General features: G+C 37.6%; 2 protein-coding genes across 11 annotated transcripts in view; one reads left to right on the top strand and one right to left on the bottom strand.

Moving 5' to 3' along the window:
- Gyg1 (glycogenin 1) overlaps positions 1-6275 on the top strand; it is a 42112-nt gene extending 35837 nt beyond the window's left edge. For 3 of the 6 annotated variants that reach the window (XM_017591132.3, XM_063282626.1, XM_063282625.1), the window contains 3 exons: positions 3020-3239; positions 5196-5246; positions 5495-6275. In XM_017591132.3, the coding sequence (XP_017446621.1) occupies positions 3020-3239; positions 5196-5246; positions 5495-5668 (445 nt within the window). In that variant the 3' untranslated portion in view covers positions 5669-6275. 6 annotated transcript variants of the gene reach the window in all.
- A 2395-nt stretch (positions 6276-8670) lies between these two features.
- Positions 8671-19276, bottom strand: part of Hltf (helicase-like transcription factor) — a 59807-nt gene continuing 49201 nt past the window's right edge. For 4 of the 5 annotated variants that reach the window (XM_006232175.5, XM_006232176.4, XM_039102120.1 and 1 more), the window contains 6 exons: positions 18930-19108; positions 17353-17478; positions 16866-16978; positions 16277-16457; positions 14854-14934; positions 8671-10663 (listed from right to left, as the gene is read on the bottom strand). In XM_006232175.5, the coding sequence (XP_006232237.1) occupies positions 10511-10663; positions 14854-14934; positions 16277-16457; positions 16866-16978; positions 17353-17478; positions 18930-19108 (833 nt within the window). In that variant the 3' untranslated portion in view covers positions 8671-10510. The remainder of the gene's footprint in view (positions 10664-14853; positions 14935-16276; positions 16458-16865; positions 16979-17352; positions 17479-18929; positions 19109-19276) is intronic. The other variant, NM_001106478.1, reaches the window with a different exon arrangement.

The raw sequence follows: 19276 nt of genomic DNA, 5'->3' as shown, positions 1-19276 counted from the left end.
AGAGAGTGGGGAAGATGGATGGATGGAAAGATGGGGCAGGGAAGACAAAGACTCTAGGTATAAAATATAGAGCTTGGAATATCATGCACCCATTTTCAAAAGAAACATGAGGTGTAGACTAAACAAACCTTGAAGAGGAACTTTCTTTCTCGGCTTTACTTTTCTTCCAAGATCACCCACTAGTTAAGCTCTGACCTCAGGCAAACCTGTACATCTCTGCCACTTAACAGCTGTATGTCCTTGAACAACACCGCCTTTGGCTTCAGCTAGTGTATTAATTGAAGCCTATACAATTATTATTCCCAACCACGTCTGGACCTATCCCAAACATTACAAAATAAAATTGGGAGGCAGGAAATGTTACCCAAATGGTCAATGCTATTTTGTTTTTACATCTCATACAAATATGTTGAATACATATTGGATAAATCCACTAATCTAACCCTGGAACCCAGTACACAGGCTTTATGCCCCAATTTCTGGCTATGGCAGGTACTCACCTGACACCTGCCATCTAACTGTTGGTGTTTGGTACAGGTACTCAGATGTTATCTATATAAGCTTGAAATTACAACCTACTGTCTCAAACTTCTGCCCTCCGCATTGACTTGTAGAGTCATCTTTCCCTCTGAATTCCCAAGCACTCGGGGTTCCGTTTTCCTTTGTGGGGTTTCTTGTACCTTATTTTAACTTTGAGACAGATTCTCATGAAGTAATTCAGCCTGGACTTGAACTCACTGTATAGCGTAAGTAAACCTTAAATTGTAAATCCCTCTGCCTTGGTCTCTCAAGGAGCCAGGACTACATGCCTGTACGAATAGGCCCAGCTAGTTGCTAAAATTCATCACCATCTTTTTTGTGCTTATCCCACATGACATCTTGATTGTTCTTTTTTTTTAATTAGATTTATTCATTTTATTTTGTGTTTTGACTACACGTATGTATTGGTATCACCTGAATACTAGATGTCAAATGAGGTCAGAAGAGGACATCAGATCTCTTGGAACTGTAACTACTGTAGCAACCGTGTGGTTGCTGGAAATTGAAGCCAGACCCTTAAGAGCAATAAGTGCTCTTAACCATTGAGCCATCTCTCCAGTCCCTATTTTTGTTTTTAAATTCATAGATTTCCTTCAAGCTAATAAAGGACCAGGCCTAGCACTTATGAATTGAAAAGTATTATTTGTTGTGAAATTTGATATGGGTGTGTATTAAAAAAAAAGTCATAAAAAAGTGCAGAAGTGCAGTGTAAGGCTGGAGAGGTGGCTCAGCTGATAAAGCCTGCTGCGTAAGCAATGAGGTCCTGAGTTTGGATCTCCAGTATTCACATAAAAAGCCAGGTTTGGGTATCTGTAACCCAGTGCTGGGAGATAGAAAACAATTAAGAAAGATGCTGAATGTTCTTTGGTCTCTGCACATACAAGCACACATGGGCACACCACCCATATCACTTCACACATATATCATATACAAGCTAAAGTGTGTTTTAATTTTTCATGTCTATGTATACATGGGGTGGGGGTGTAATAAATGAGTGCAGTGTCTTCAGAAGCCAGAAGAGATCACTAGACCCCACTGAACCGTGTGTGTTGTGGGCTGCCCAGTGTGGGTGCTGGGAACTGAACTCAAGTCCTCTCCAGAAGCAGCACATGCTTTTATCCTGACCCCCTCTCCCATCACAAACTGCAGGGTTGTTACATTAAATAATAATAATTCTTTTTAAAAAAAGTATGCACCATTCCACACTACACTGGGCACCGGTGGGGTGTTCTCATCTCTGCAGACTCTCTGACCTTTGCTTTAAAGTCTCTCCACCCCACTCACTAAGTTCCCGTGGCAGGTTGCTACCACGCCAGCCCCACTCATCAAATTCTGTGGCTGGCTGGAGTCCCTTGCCATCTTCCCTTTCTCTGGAACTCAGTTGAGTCACCAAGTGAAGGAAAACACCACACAAACTTAGTTTAGAATCAACGAGTAACTCAATCACTGGGTGCAACTAGTAGCATCCTAATTAGTAAGCCATACAAAATTAAATCCATTAGGACCCTCCAAATAACCAGGGGTGGGGGTGGGGGTGGGCTCTAGTTTGTTACATCTTGTACCCCAATTTCTCTCTCAATCCAAAAAGCCACAAGTCCCTTTTCTTCTCCCCCTCACTTCCCCCCGCCTACAACCTGGAAGTCCTGCCTACTCCTCACCAGTGATTGATCCTCTGAATTCTTTATTCATTAGGGGAAGGTCCTTGACACATAGGGTTTTTAACTACTTAACCACTGAAGAAATATTACAACATAGAAGGGTGATTGTAGATAATAATATACTATATATTTCAAAACGCTAGCAGGATTTTCAAAGTTCTCACCCAAAGGCACTGATAGAGTCTTCAGGACGTGTATGAGTACATTGATCTAATCATGCAGTGTATATACAAATCAAAACATTTCATTCCTAGTAAGCAAGCATGTCTCACTTAATAAACTAGCAGGCCAGAAGAGACAATTTTAATCCATTCCTAGCTGGAACTGGAGCCACAGATCTCAGGCAGATATCCTATGTAACTGGCAGGCCTCAGGCAGCATAGCATGGCTCTGCTGGCAGAGCTATAACTTCTCAGGAAGAGCAAACATAAGCAAGCAAGGGGACAAGGCAATCAAGTCATACGAGCACATTTCCTTTGAAGTAGGAAGTACACCCTCTCTGTGCCAAAAGGAAGGAGTGCACATTTACTGTTAAATAACCTCATCTAACAAGGGTGTGGACTGCTTCTAGTTTGACTAGAAGCAATGTAGCAGCTGTGACATTGTAATGTCTGCCACTGCACAAATACGTCTCTTTAGAATGGGTGCCTAAGGGATTAATTAGCTCCTGGGAGGTAGAACATGAACATTTTCTAAGTGTCTCCTATTTTTCGTGTAGTTCTCTTCCCAACGGCTACCACAGGATAGAAGATGCATGACTGAAGCTTGACGGGAAAAGGTGCTCAGAATCTGCTCACCCTTTCTGCCTGTTCTCTTGGCAGGTTTGGTAAAAATGCCAAAGTTGTGCACTTCCTGGGACGAACCAAGCCATGGAATTACACGTACAATCCCCAAACAAAAAGTGTCAAATGTGAATCCCAGGACCCAATTGTGAGTCACCCAGAGTTTCTGAACCTGTGGTGGGACACCTTCACCACCAATGTCTTACCCCTGCTCCAACACCATGGCCTTGTCAAAGATGCCGGTTCCTATCTAATGATGGTAAGTTCTGTTTGTTTATGTCATTTATGGTACATTTACTTATTTCAGGAAATTTAGTGCTGTACCTTTTAAATTTGTTATATTGATAGAATTCAGTAGTTCTTAGTAGTATTTTAAATAGAGATAGGACTGTATGGGGAAAAACCACAACCACCTTAGAGCTGGGGAGTGATAATACCACAGAAACAAAAGTAGATTGTGTGGCAAATTTCATTAAACCTGAACATGTTTTTGGAATTCCATAAATGCATACACTGAAGCTGTAGAATTCTTGGCTGATAAGTCATAAAAATGATGCTTAGATGATTCTTAATATTGTAAATCTACATAAAGAGAATGTGTAGTCCAGGCATTTAGCCTTGTAGGGAAATGCTTACCTAGTATGGGCAAGCCCTGCCTCCCATCTCTAGCACTGGCTGGGAAGGTCAGAGAGAATGCCACATTTAAGGTTTAGAAACCTCCAACCTTTAAATATATATTTTCCAGATGCTTAGGAAAATGAACTTTCTGTAAAAAAAAAATCACAATAGGAATACATAATACACAATAAATACTGTAGGAATATTCTGATTTCCTGTTTTATTCTCTGAAGATCTTGTAATGATCCCTTTGTGGGAGGGAGATGACACTATAAATTTTATAATAACAACCTTCATTAGCATGTTTTCTGATTTTAAAGGTACTTTTCTGAGGTTTATTCTTCATGCTGACTTGGAAGGTGAAGAAGAATGTAATTTTACATATTAAGATCTACACAACAAAAACAACTAATGAGTAGATGATGAGGGTAGTACTCAATATAGGCCTAAGAAAGGGATAAATAGCATATTCTTCTTAATCAGGACTGTGTATCGTGTACCTGTTCACAGCAGTGCCTGCCAACATAGTACGACCTTAACTGCCTAGAACAACTAGTCCACTCAACAGGTAGTTGTTATCCCCTCTTTATAGAGAAACTATAAGGCTTCGAAGTCATGGAATTTTACTCATGTAAAAGGTTGCAATAACAACTAGGACTGAAACCTGTATCTGAAAGACTATACTCTACAAAAATTGGATTTCTAGAGCCTGTAATTAAGCATTTTATGGCTGAAGGGAGAATTTTATAATTAGTTACTCATCTATTTTGTTAGCTCCATTCCAAGCTTGACCTCACGTGCCTCTCTTAGGAACATTCATTAGAGTAACTCTAGTTACTATATACTATGATGACCCTGTCTTTAATACCTGTGTTGCAAGTAGAAGGCAAAGGCAGAGCTGATCTGATATGCATACTTCTTTGCTTTGCCTGAACTCCAACCTTGTTCTGTACCTAAACTCCTTGGAGCTTCAGCACATGGATTAATAGTTGTTCACATGATGGTAAAACCCTGTACTTAAACTTCCTGGAGTTTCAGTACGTTTAAATGTTCGTCTCGTTTTATAAATCAGTGAAAAATCCTTTACTTAAACTCTTGGAAATTTCAATATACTTGGAATTTTAATATTTATTTATTTATTTTTAATCCATTTTTCTACTTCTAGTAATATTTCCAACACCAACTTAGCTCAGAGACAGCACAGGTTGTCGTTTGTGGTACGTTTAGTTGATTGCCTAGCAAATGCAATGAGAATCAAGTTTAAGGTAGACTAGATTTGCTGCATGTACAAGAAAAGGTGAAGGTGGGAAACAGTTGTCTGAAACCAAGCAGATTATCAGAAGCTGCAATAGATGCTACCAAATGAAAGCTTAGACAGGAAAATTTGGTACAGCCTCAATCCACTTAGCTTTCTTTCACATAACAGTGACTCAAGTGAGCACTGTCTCTCTGGGTAAGTTCTCTATGAAGCAGAGCATCTCAGGAGTCATTTTGTTTAAGTTCTCAACCTTTCCAAGCCCACATGGATCAAGAACTTATCATGAAATTTGTGTTCCCTTGTCCGCCCATCTTACACTTTCTACTGAACTGTTTGCAGCTCTCAGACTTGGTCCATACACTGGCTTTCTCTTGTGGCTTCTGTAGAAAGGTATGCAGAACTTAAACATTAACCCTAATTACCTTGTTCTCCCAATGTTTTCACTGAGTCAAGAAGTCTTCATTTTTTTAGAGGAAAAAAATCATATTTCCCTTGTATTCTTGTCTTTTGTTTGTTTCATGTGATGCTTTTCAGTTTTTGCATGATGATTCATTTTGGCTTTTCTCACATTCTGTTTATTGCATTAAGTTCATCAGAACTTCAGACCTTAAGGTGCCTCTGATGACTTTCTCTTCTAGGAACATGTCACAGGAGCCTTGTCAGACCTGTCCTTTGGGGAGGCCCCACCTGCATCACAGCCTTCTTTGTCCTCAGAAGAAAGGAAGGAACGGTGGGAACAGGGCCAGGCTGATTATATGGGAGCAGATTCTTTTGATAACATCAAGAGAAAACTTGACACTTACCTACAGTAGAAGCACTGCCATTTTCTTGTGGACACATCCATGTCTTAGGCACGTTTCGATACATAGTATGTGAAGTCTGTTACAATTGTTAGAGGCTTTCACTAAACCTCAGCAGATGAGGGGTTTGGGCAGGACAACAGGTGAGAACTGGGCAAATGTTATTAAGTAATAATTCTATTATGTGGACAAGTGTTGTGTTTAACCCTAGACTTTTTCAAAAACTCTAAATTCTTAAATTGCCAATGTGTGATAAAGAAAAGCCAACATTGAGCTACTAAATTAGGCTCTTTCAAATGGTGCAGAACTTGACTCTCCATCTTCAAAACAAGGTATGAGATTCTCCAATATTTGCTTGTTGTATCCTTCACTAGACCTGCAATGTAGAATTGTTCAAAGCCTGTCAGAGAAGTAGCCTTCTAGACTAAAGTGGCCTTTATTAACACTGCGGAGTGATTCATAAGCCTACCAGCTAGTGTTAGTTCACCAGTTTTCTATGCACCATGAAGGCGGCATGCAGACCTGCTCTTTCTCAGTTATCTACTTGAAAATTGCAGTGTGCTCTCTGATGGTAGCTGTGGAAGCACTGTGTATAACAAATAAAGACTTATTGACATACCTCAGTTGTTTAAGTACTTCTCTACCTCACCCTCGAGGGGAAAATCAGTCAGTAATTTTTTATAATTTGTATGATTAGTTTCAAAAATACAAACCTTCACATTGGTATATGAATTTTAAATCTATTCTCTAGTGATTGTGACAGATCTGATCAGTGGAGAAAAGTGAGATTAAAGGTACTTAGTCTGTCATACATTGCATCACTAGTGAGTATTCAGATAGTTTTGACTCTTAAAACTACCAAGCCATGTCAGTAGCCAGTATACTCAATAATCTTTCAGAATAATCAGGCTCAGTCCTGAACCCGTGATTTCTAGTGTTTTAGCCAAAACAAAACAAATATGTTTGTTAAACTTTTGGGTGCCTGAATCTATACTCTTTCAGTCACCCTAGAGCAATGACCCCATAGCATCAGTAGAGTGTAGGCTGCAATGGGAGGCAAACTGTGAAGGGTGGGGTTTACAACAATATTTTATAATCAAAACAAGAAATCACAAATGATTCTGTTATAGAAAGCAGAATATGAATGAGGAAAACAAGATGAAATTGACAGAAGCTGCAAGGGCATTTATGTTCTAGCTTTTATAGTCCCTTCTTTTCTGTAGTATCTTACAGATACTTGGTATATTTGGTATGGCTGAATGAATACACAAGGGTTTGGATACCTAAAGACAAAACTGACCATGCAGCAACTCAGAGGGTGACTATAAAAATTCTCTAGCGTAGTGATAAAGTATCCCTGAGACATTTGGAATGGTAAACATGAGTTGCTATGGTCTTCAAATATAAGAAACATTTGCCAAAAGGAATACCTTTGCCACTGGTCAGACTGTGTAATGGGATCCCAGACCTCTTCCAGTTAATTTGGCTAAGTCATACACGTCTTCCTTTTTGGCTTCTGAGTCTCTGCTTACATAAACAGAATCCCATCTTAATTGTAGTCCAAACACAATGTACAGGAAACAGTATGACTGAAAATTTTTTTAATTTAAAAAAGATTTATAAACACCAAATTCTGGGAAATCAAGCACTGAATTGTTGTTTGTTCCCTATTTTTATACAGCTTAAGAAAAGTAAGCTTTAAGGTGAAAAGCTTCTACGATGTTTAGCTTTTACATCATTGGTATTCAGTGAACTCTATTGGTGTTATTAGGTAGGAGCAGTACACATTTACCACACAGCATGGTACAATAAGGACCAAGGTACAGCAGCCTACGTGGCTGCCCTGGCATCACCAGAACCCTACCGGTCCTTCAGTAGGCTTCATCTTTCATCACCTTCATCTGTCAAAGATGCCTCAAAGTATTTCCTCACTGAAAAATCTTTCAAGAATTGCTTCCAGGCAGTTCAAATACCAAAATACCTCCCCAAATATAATAAGATGTGTTGTTGTAAATATATATTAATATAAGAGTGGTAGTCTTTACCCACTGGGTCTACACCTTGGTGCCCCAGATATCTGCTAAATACCTAGCGGAAACACATCCCAGCCGCACACTTTCCTACACTCAAGCCCTCACATAAAAGAACACACAACACAATAATCTTAGATCCAATTGGTAAGATATAATTGCCCACTTAAACATACAAAGCCCGGTACCGTCCATCCCTTGAGAACATTAATAACAACCTGTAAATACACAGAGCAGAATCTTAACATCACCTGCCATCTTGTCCTGCCACAGCTTCTCTCCCTCTCTCTATCCTTTTCTCTTCCTCTCTCCCTTAGTCTCCTCCTCTTCCTTCAAACTTCTCTCCCGCCCATCCTTCCTTCTCCTCCAATGACAGGCCTCCTTCTATCCTGTACCTGCCCCTCACCAGTACTTTACAAATTCAATGGAGAGGTGGTTCTGGTGAAGTCACCTGAGTTCTGAGTCCTAGACTAGGCAGCTGTCCTTGGGGCAGTGGAATTAGCATCAAAATACAGTAATTTCAGGGCAAACCACAACAAAGATGTATTTTTCTAAAAAAGGTATTAACTCAATTTGTAAGGTAGAAATTGAAAGTGACCAATATGCCCTTACATTTTTAACCCCTGTGAACAATACGGGTAATAAACTATTAATAGGATTGTTTCTGATCATTATTTTAAGGGCAAAATCTGTAATTTATTATACATGGCTATTATAACTCCCTTTGTTCTTAAAATGAGGAAATTAAATGAAACCTAGTGTTTTGTATTTATATTCACTTTAAAATACTAAGCTCTGAACAAGAATTTCAATAGCTGTACCAAAATTAAATGTGAATGAATAAATTATAATAACAGTACTTTTAAAGGGGTTCAATGAAAAATTGTGTAACAAACATATTTGTAGAAGTGAGATGCCTTTTTTCTGTTAAAGGAAAGGTTAAATAGTTAAAAGGAAAATAGTCACTAATGACACCAAAGAAGGTAATTTTTTAGGTTTTTATTGATTTTTTTTTAATTTAAAGAAAAATCCAGTTGGAAACACAATTTGAAATAGAATATTTTCAGTACATTTCTAAGTAGTAAAATAGCACAGCGTAAATTTTTTCATTCCAGTGATTCATGTATCTTAGAATTAACTTTTTTTATTAACACCAAACTTGATTGTTCTCAAAGTTTTATAGCATAGCTCTGTGGTTTTCTGGGGAAGAAGCACATGGCCTTTACTTTTGAGCCTCAGTCTATTTGTAATTAAAATAAGTAAACTGGGTTTCTTGTTTATTTGGGCCATAACCAGTTTATACTTAAGTTCACTGTGTATGGGAACTAAAGAATTCTAATGTCATACATAATGAGACTTGATTTGTGTATGATACTAGTCCTACAAGGTGAAAAAACTCCTGTGGGCTACTACCCCCAGCAGGCCAATCCCAGTTATTCCACTTCCTACCCTCCAGAAAGTCTTCCTGAGCTGGACACTGCTCCACCTCCCCTGGCTGCTCTGAGACGCGGAACTGAGAAGATGCTTGCTGGCTAATCCTGTTCCCGCGGAGGAATAACACGTTAGGGAGGATTAGTGAGTCAGACATGTGGTGTACTCTTTACAAGGCTATCGATCACCTCTCTTAGTCAAGTCTTCTGTAGCATAAATAAAATCTTCGTTGTTCTTCAGTCTGCACCATAAACCATGAAGCTTTTCTTAGTCATCTTGTCTCTGGATTCAAAACAACAGCAACAACAACACAGGAAAATAAAGCTATTGTTATCTATCCTGACTGCTTGTTTTAAATATGAGTCATAGTCATCAACTACCCAGAAAACGGGTTTTAAATGAACAGATCAATTAGGAAAATGCCAAAATTAAATTCTAATTCTAAACCCACAAAGGCATTTTTATATTCAGGATTAAGATGTCTTTAAGAATTGAACTTTGGTGGTCAACCAGCCCAACTTCCATGCCGATTATCATACCTCTCACGTTTAGTAGTAGTCCTCTGTGTTAAATTTATAAAGTTATTTCCAAAAGACCTACATAAGTAAAGATTATCTATTTAAATTACATAATTTAAGCATTCAAAACAAACCGGGTAGAACTGGTTCCCTCACCCCTTCATATTATTTATACCTCTACCTCTATTATCACATTTAATAATGAATGTACCACTTCACTAAAATAAACGTACTTTTTTTCTCTCTAAATTTTCTCTAAACACATATGGCGAGTCACATATCTCAACAAAGAAAAAAATTTCAATTAACTTGCCCTCTGAACTTTGGTCCTTTATGGATGCATAAATTTTTGAACATCAATAAAATCTTATAGTCTGTATACATCTGTTAATAATTTACAAGAACTGTGGATCCATTGAATCATCAACCAAAGGCTTTGGTGAATAAGTGGTTCAAAAGTATAAGCTTCGACCACACTTCAGAGAAGATATGGAACACATGGGAAATGTAGGAAAATACTCAGCAAAGGCATGAAGAGCTGGAGAGCAAAGGAACGTCTATGAAAAGGTCTTTCAGGCCAGGTTACAATGGAACTTACTGCTATTTGAAGTATCATAAAAGTGAATAGAAGAGATGTGTCAGTAACACCACTGTATTAATATAAAATATGCCCCACATAAAAAGTACTCTCTAGGGGTTGGGGATTTAGCTCAGTGGTAGAGCGCTTGCCTAGCAAGCGCAAGGCCCTGGATTCGGTACCCAGCTCCGGAAAAAAAAAAAAAAAGGACTCTCTAGATCTCATTCTTAAATCTGCAGTGTTTTAATCTATAAAACTTAAGTATCTATTCAAACTGTCGTTAGAAAACCCCCACAAATTATAGATCAATTAAAGTTCTGATTTCATTGATTTTAGCTTGTTTCATTTCATCAGCATCTGTTTTCTTAGTTCCAAAGGCTCCGGCTGCAAGCTCTCTTTTCATGTTTTGTATTTTCAACATATTTTCTTCAACAGAATCCTTCACAATGAACTTCAAAAAGAAAAAAATAAGTTAAAAATAAATGTAAAATAATATTTAAGAACTTTTCAGGTAACAAAATGAAATATTTTAATACTCTTAAGAAACCTTTACTAAGAAAATTAGCCTTTTCCTAAGCCGCACTAAGGATGAACACGCTAAGGACACTGCACACTAAAGTCAAGGAAAACACTGGAGACACAGTGAAACAGTAACATACTCACTTTAAAAGGACGTGTATTTCAGGAGTACACATTTCAAAAGTGTACCCACATTTTAAAAATAGAATGATTACTTATACATACACACATACATACTTACACCCATATATGTACATAAAATATAATTTCCTTTTCTCAACACGCAGTGAGGATATTTACAGTTAAACATGGCTTCCCTTTCTCACGCAATGCCGTTTTCTCATATAAAGAATATAGCTGGAAGCCCAGAACTTACACCACTCGTCACAATTGTCACAGGAGAACATCACAAACACAAATGATACAGGTGTCCCTGTAGCTAGGCTATTATCAAAATACATTCAGTATTATCAAGGGTCAAACAAGTTCCCACAAATAAAAGTCTATGTACTATACCCAAAAGATGCCCCAACATATAAAAAAGACACGTGCTCCACTATGTTGATAGCAGCCTTATTTATAATAGCCAGAAGCTGGAAAGAACCCAGATGCCCTTCAACAGAGGAATGGACACAGAAAATGTGGTACATCTACACAATGGAATATTACTCAGCTATCAAAAACAATGCCTTTATGAAATTCATAGGCAAATGGATAGAACTGGAAAATATCATCCTGAGTGAGGTAACCCAATCACAGAAAAACACACATGGTATGCATTCATTGATAAGTGGCTATTAGCCCAAATGCTTGAATTACCCTAGATGCCTAGAACACATGAAACTCAAGATGGATGATCAAAATGTGAATGCTTCACTCCTTCTTTAAAAGGAGAACAAGAATACCCTTGGCAGGGAATAGAGAGGCAAAGATTAAAACAGAGACAGAAGGAACACCCATTCAGAGCCTGCCCCACATGTGGCCCATACATATACAGCCACCCAATTAGACAAGATGGATGAAGCCAAGAAGTGCAGGCCGACAGGAGCCGGATGTAGATCGCTCCTGAGAGACACAGCCAGAATACAGCAAATACAGAGGCGAATGCCAGCAGCAAACCACTGAACTGAGAACAGGACCCCCATTGAAGGAATCAGAGAAAGAACTGGAAGAGTTTGAAGGGGCTTGAGACCCCATATGAACAACAATGCCAAGCAACCAGAGCTTCCAGGGACTAAGCCACTACCTAAAGACTATACATGGACTGACCCTGGACTCTGACCTCATAGGTAGCATTGAATATCCTAGTAAGATCACCAGTGTAAGGGGAAGCCCTGGGTCCTGCTAAGACTGAACCCCCAGTGAACGTGATTGTTGGGGGGAGGGCGGCAATGGGGGGAGGATGGGGAGGTGAATACCCATAAAGAAGGGGAGGTGAAGGGGTTAGGGGGATGTTGGCCCGGAAACCGGGAAAGGGAATAACACTCGAAATGTAAATAAGAAATACTCAAGTTAATTAAAAAAAAAAAAGTCTATGTACCTAAAAAGGGACAGTGCAATGTGGCAACAGATGATTAAGAAACTTGATAAAATCCAACATTTCTAATAAGAATCTTAAAAAGTAATAACAAAGTATACATAGGAATAAAAGACACATCCAAACTTTATTCACAATCTCTACTAGGAACTTCTTAGGAAATCATTTAATGTAAAATAATGAAGTATTTCTAACAAATGCTAAAATATCCTTGTTATTGCAATAACAACAAGTGCTGTATTACAAAAGTTTACTGAAATACATTTTAACAAACTAGATACACTGTTTAGTATGTTTCTGTACAGAAATACTTCTTATTGCTAAACATGACAGTAATCAAAGGAATTATCAATTTAGTAAATCCTGAGCAATATTCCACAAATGGGACATAATGGCATAGATTCAAATTTCCAATAGAAAGAATATAACTAATAAAAATTTCAAAATGACCACTAATGAGAATACTTCATTAGATATCTAAGGATACTTTGTAGGCTCAATCAGCAGAACCTAAGTTAAGCTGCAGAACCCGTATTTAAAAAGCCAAGCACTGTTCAATAGGCTTATACCAGCAGTGCTGGGGAGGTGGTAAATCTTTAGGACTCACTGGCCAGCTATCCTAGCCTGTTTATTTGGTAAGTTACAGGCCAGCAAAACCCCAACTCCAAAAAGGTACATGGTAAAAAAAAAAAAGGAAAAAAGAAAAAGGTGCATGGTGCATGGTGGTGCTTGAGAGAAGCAACCTCGGTTGTCCTCTGGCCTCCATATGCACATGCTTGCACACACACAGAAACATACTTTTTTCTGAAGTTATTTCTGCGTGTGTGTGTGTGTGTGTGTGTGTGTGTGTGTGTGTGTGTGTGTGTGTGTGTGTGTTGTCCCAGAGACGATCCTGTGGAGCTGGAGTTACAGGTGCAGCTGCCTGACTTGGGTGATGTGAACTAAGGTTTGGTTGTCTAAAACAGTTGTAAACACTCTTAACCACTGAGCCAGCTCTTCGGCTCCCAACACAAATATACCTTGTGAAAAAAGAAAATCCTAGTTATCATGTTATTCTGAGAATAGGAAGGCATCAAGGAAAGAGAACAAGTGAATGGAGTAGAAATAGAGCCCTACACACATTTGCTACTAGAAGTAAAGACTATGGACTTCTTCAAAGCAAAACAAACTCCAAAAACACAAAAGGTGACCAAACAATAGCTTCTTCATGTGCAAAAGGAATAAATGTAGAAACATTTCACAAAACACAGTATCTTCCAGAAGAATCATAAATACAGACCTTTTTAAATGCAACTAAGCCCACAAGTACTAAGGCATTAAAAACTGATATAAACAAAGAATGCTTTCATGTAAGGTAAAGGTTTACCATAATGCTCACTGCTCTGTAACTACAGAAAAAAAGGCCTTACACCAACATATTTAAATAAAAACAGAACGCAGTTGAAATTATAGAACTTTAAAATCTTCTCTGGACAAAAAGGCTCAGAAAGTTTACAGATGAGAGATGGGGATAAACCATTTTCAACATACATACAACTAAAATCAAAATGAAAAAAAGAAGTCCTTGACACTATACAAGTGTTTTACTACAAGAAGAAATGAACAGGTAGCTCACAGGAGGAAAATACAACCATGAACAGCAGATATGTGAAATATATTTAAGGCCTATGTTTAAGGTAAATGTACATTAGAGTATGTCCAATCACTTATGTCCACATAAATTTACACCATTCCATACATGATTTGTTTGCTTTTTGTTTTACAATGCTAGTGATCAAACTTGAGGCCTTCTGTAGGCTAGACAAGCATTCTAACTGTGAGTGATGCTCCCAGCAGCACTACATGGCCTATACCGAAGGCAGCTTGAAGTTATTTAGTAACAATTTCAGGTCCCCGAGTATACTTTTGTGAATCTACCCTGAGGAAACACTGGTATATGTGCACAACTTTCATGACAACACTGTTTATTACCAGGCTTAAGACTATTTAAGTCAGGCTGGATCTGTGTGCAGGTGCTGATGAGGATTCCGGCTTACAGACAAAGCAAACAGTGGCTCTGAGTGGCTGGGGGTAGAGAGAAATGGAGAGAACACAGGAGAATAAAGGAGAAGTACACTGCAGATGATGGTGATGGCACACAGAGAATGTTGCTAATGTAAATGAATTATGTGTTTATAATACTGGTTGAAATGATTTTACCACTGTAAGAAAGTGTTGATCTAAATGGATATAGACAGTAAATCTTCAATACATGTTTAAGGGAAAGAAATATATTATGAAATAATAAAATATGATCCCATTTCAATTTTTTTTATGTTGAGATATATACATGAATAAGAACAAATTTAGCTACAGAGGGAAAAAACTCTGAAAAAGTTTGAAACTATAAAGAAGACAAAATGACTTTTACATTTTTCCACATTCTACTTCAATTATAGCAGTAATGTATTCATATATTGCCTGTGTTACAAAATGACTTTTACATTTTTCCACATTCTACTTCAATTATGGCAGTAATGTATTCATATATTGCCTGTGTTACCTTTAAAAAGCAAGCATAATCTTAAGTGACTTCAAAAACTCACCTTTGTAATGATAACCTCTTGTTTCTGGCCAAGTCGATGGCATCGGTCAAAGCACTGATCCTCTGCAGCAGGATTCCAGGCCTAGCGAGACATAAGTGCAATACTACTGCTCTACTGTGCACACCTTCTGCACTAGCCCTTCATCCCAGGATGTCTGGATGCCTCCTTCACTAACAAAAGTCACACACTGACATTACAAATCCACCTGGAAGAAAGCTATTTCTCCATCGCTCTGAAGACAGCCAGCCTTTTCCCCATACACTGCATTCTACCCACTTCAATAATGGCTGGGAATCTATCTATAATGTTTAAGATCTGCGTGTTTTATAGTTCAATTTTCCAAATCCTGGAATGTTTGCATAGGTCCATAATCCAAAACCAAATGTCCAAATCTTTCTGAAGTTTGTGACAGTAGGCAAACAGATCCAAGTTTTAGGGCATCTCGGACAGGCATGTTCAACCTGTGCCCAACAAAAGCCTCCCGGGTGTGGCAGGAACAACATAAGACCAGCCAATTAGTCAGAAACCTGTGGCTTTTCTGTGTAAAATGAAGTTATGCATTTTCTCTCCAATGGTTTAAATGACTACACAAAAGATATCATTCTTTATGAAAAATTATGAAATTTTTTATGAAAAACTTTCTCCCTTTGCTAAGCATTGGTTAATTGATATATTTTCCTCTTTTCCCTACTGATGAAATACAAAATAGTTTCAACAATAGTCAAAAATCCTAAAAACTGTTTCAGACTTGTTGATACAAGTTGATTCTAGAAGCAGCTGGCCAGCAAGCCTGGCCAAAATGAATTAGCAGAGCCTGTCTTGATGGAGTAACATGGAGAACAACAGAGAAAGACAGCCAGTGTCCTTTCCTGGTCTACATACTCACTTGTACAGGCACACACATTCACAAACATATGTACACACACACACACACACACACACACACACACACCCCTGAAAACAGTTTTGGGGGTAAAGATACATTTATGCAGCAAGTGCTGGCTGAAAATAAAAATAATAATAGCTCATATGCAGATGAGATTTATAATAGTAGTCATGCTCAAGCTGTTATTCTCTTCTAAATGTCAAGGTCTAAGAAGAAGAATACTCATAGATTTGCTGCATACTGAATCTTAAAAGCATTACAATAGGCATGTTTTATGTATTCAAAGGAGTCGAAATGCACAGAACTGTACTTAAGAACACAGAATCTGACTAGTTTTACAGATTACTGTGTGATTGTGGGAACGCTCTTTACTTTTCTATATAGCAGTTTCCTCATCTGCAAATAAGAATAATGTTACCTTTTCACAATTAACTGTAACTAAAAAGGCATCTCTCAAACAGGTTTTGTTTTCTTTTCCTATTTTGTTTTGTTTTGTGTTTTTGTAATAGCATTTTGGAAAAATATATAAGTACTTACTGGGTCCATTAAGAACACTCGAGAAGCTGCACAAAGATTCAAGCCGACTCCGCCTGCTTTTAAGGACAGTAGCATTATAGTAGGTGATCCTGCGTCTGTATTTTGAAAACACTGAATTGATTCAACTCTTTTCTTTTGAGCCATGGAACCGTCTAAGCGAGTAAACACAAATCCTGAGGCTCTAATGGGAAAAAGGAAACAGATAATGTACTATGAGAAATGTTAAATAGTTAACAAATATTAGTTAAACCAAATTCATGCATAATTTATTCCTGTGTTACTAAGGATCAGTCAAACCCAAAGCCTTGTACAAGCTAAGTAAAAAGCTTCCGAGTGAACTACACATTCATTCAATAATTCATTTCTTGATAAAGCAAATGCCTACTGAGCATCTAGCCATCTGCCAGACTAACTCAATTAATTCCTGACTAATTCATTTTAAAATCTTAGGCTCAGGAGAAGTTCTGTTGTTACACTGAATATCATTTTAAATAAGATGAAACGACCAACACTTTTGGGGGAGGGGGCTATCAAACGACACACATGTACAAAATCCTTCAACGTGATGGAAAGTGCTTGTTAAACTTACTTCAGTGGTGTTTCTATTAAAGACAGGAATGTGGTAAACTGAGAGACAACTAAACTTTTTATGTTGGGGTCCTTTGTCCGTAACTCAATCAAAGCATTCATTAGAGCATTAATCTGGAAAAAGAAAATCTCAATTGGTAAGATAAGTCCAGACACTCTAGTTTTTAACAATTTGTATGCACAAACTCATTTCAATAGGGGTCACATACTGCAGGATTCACTGAACAAATCTTCAACTTTTTTTTTATTGAGAGGATTTTCATATAATTTAACTAAAAGTAAAAGAAAAGACTGAAAGAAAAAAACATCATAATAATTCAGATACCTTTCTTTTCCAACTGAAATTCAATACGAAATATTAACAAAAGCGAGTACAACTAAAAGAATATGAAATGACAGGATTAAAAGCAGAATTGGAATTGCTATTTTATCATGACTTTTCCTCATTAAATATGAAACCTTAGAATATTTACACGAGTGGACTTTACCTTTGAACTGGACGTCCATTCCATATCGGACTTGTTGTCACTGTCACATGCCAATTCTTCTGGAGGACATTCTAATAAATTATGTCCATGTATATTACTTCTGCATAAAGGACACTTTGCATGTGGCTATATACAAAAGAACAAAGAATGAGCCACATGCAGAAATACAAATGTACCTAACTTTATGTCATGTATAGAAAGGTCTCCATTCCATAGTTTATTCAGGCTTTTTGTCATGATCATTTACTTGGGATCAACCTGTACCTGAGCGCCAAACATACAAACATGTCCTCGTGCTGTAAGAGACATGTTTACAACATGTTTGTAAAGGGCAGAGCAAGAGTGTAATCCTGACTAAATGCAGAAGCTCGGAGCACTGAGTACCATCTGCTACTAAATAAAATGTGACAATTTCTTACCCTCAACTATAATACAGTAAAAATACATACAACACTTCAAAAGAAAAACGAAGTCCTTAATGTTCTCACCTTCTGGATCACAACCCTTGGAGGTTGCATATCAGATATCCTGCATATCAGATACTTACATTAATATTCCTAACAGCAAAATTGCAGTTATGAAGTAGCTGCAAAATCACTTTATAGTTGGGGTCACCACAACATGAGGAACTAAATTAAAGGGCTGCAGCATTAGGAAGGTTAAGAGCCACTGCAAGGTTTTATAAATGTGTAGTAGTTTATAAAGCTTATAACAGTGTGAGACCATCTCTCTCAAATACTACAAGTTCATTCAGAGCAAGATCTAATAAAGCGAGACTGTATCTTAGTCACTCAGTATCATTGCAAGAAAAAAGACTGTAAAATTAAAACTGCATTACAAATCTATACAAAGGACCACCTCTTGGAAGGGAAAGGTAAATGACTGCGAGGAGTGGACTAGGACAGTGGTTCACGCAGCTATGTTTACCTCATGATCAAGCCTGTACGTGTAATTTGCATTTTCCCACATACATATTACACAACATTTACAAATTCAAAATATTTTCACATTTTGAAATTTAAAAATATTTTAATTTGCATTAGCTGACAGATTGCTTAAAATATTATTCAACTTCAAGCATTTCCCACAAAAGAATCTAGCCCTAGTTCATCCTACTTCATTCGACACAGTAAAGAGCAATACGTGTCAATCAGAGTTCCCTGAGACACAGCTGAGCCGGATTAGGGTGATGCAAGTACAATACCATCAGATTTTTAAACTTAATTAAGAAAAAAAGTTATATATTAGTAAGTGCTTTAAATATATTAGACTACATTAAACATGTTGCTTTTTTACTTTTTAAAAAGTACTATAACATTTAAATTCATTGTGTCTCTATTAATGTATTTAATTGAACACAAGGATCTGAAATTTAGAACTAGAATTACTGGCTAAAACATAATGTCTCCAAAAAGTCGTGCCATTTAATTTATAATACATTGACTATTACCATGCTTGAAATAATTAAACATAAAAGGTACATTATTAAGTTCAAGAATGGAACACCTTATGTCTGGAACTCGGTTGGGTTTTGATCACTGCATCAAACACTGACTCCAGGCTGAAGAACAACTCACCTGCTCGCGCTGAATGACCTGGCAAATGCAAGGTTTACAAAACACATGTGCACAATGTGTGATCACAGGAAATGTTAATGAATCCAGGCAAATTGAACATTCTTCATCTGAACCAGAGCTCAGAATTAACTTCATCTTCGTTACTAACATCTTCCTCAGTTCTTCAGGTGTGTCGCTTCCTACGAAAAAAAGATGCTCAAAAATTAGTTTCTGACCAAACTTTGTATGTGACTAGAATAGTTTACCTTATATAAGAACATCGCTTAATTGTCTTTCATCTTTATTCCGGCATTTGCAGCGAAAAGCGTGCCATAAATTTGGAATTCTAAGAAAAACTCTGAAAGTGC

This window comes from Rattus norvegicus, chromosome 2 (genome assembly GCF_036323735.1).
Source record: "Rattus norvegicus strain BN/NHsdMcwi chromosome 2, GRCr8, whole genome shotgun sequence".
Classification (NCBI taxonomy): Eukaryota; Metazoa; Chordata; class Mammalia; order Rodentia; family Muridae; genus Rattus; species Rattus norvegicus.
This window is presented reverse-complemented; position numbering and strand designations above follow the sequence as displayed.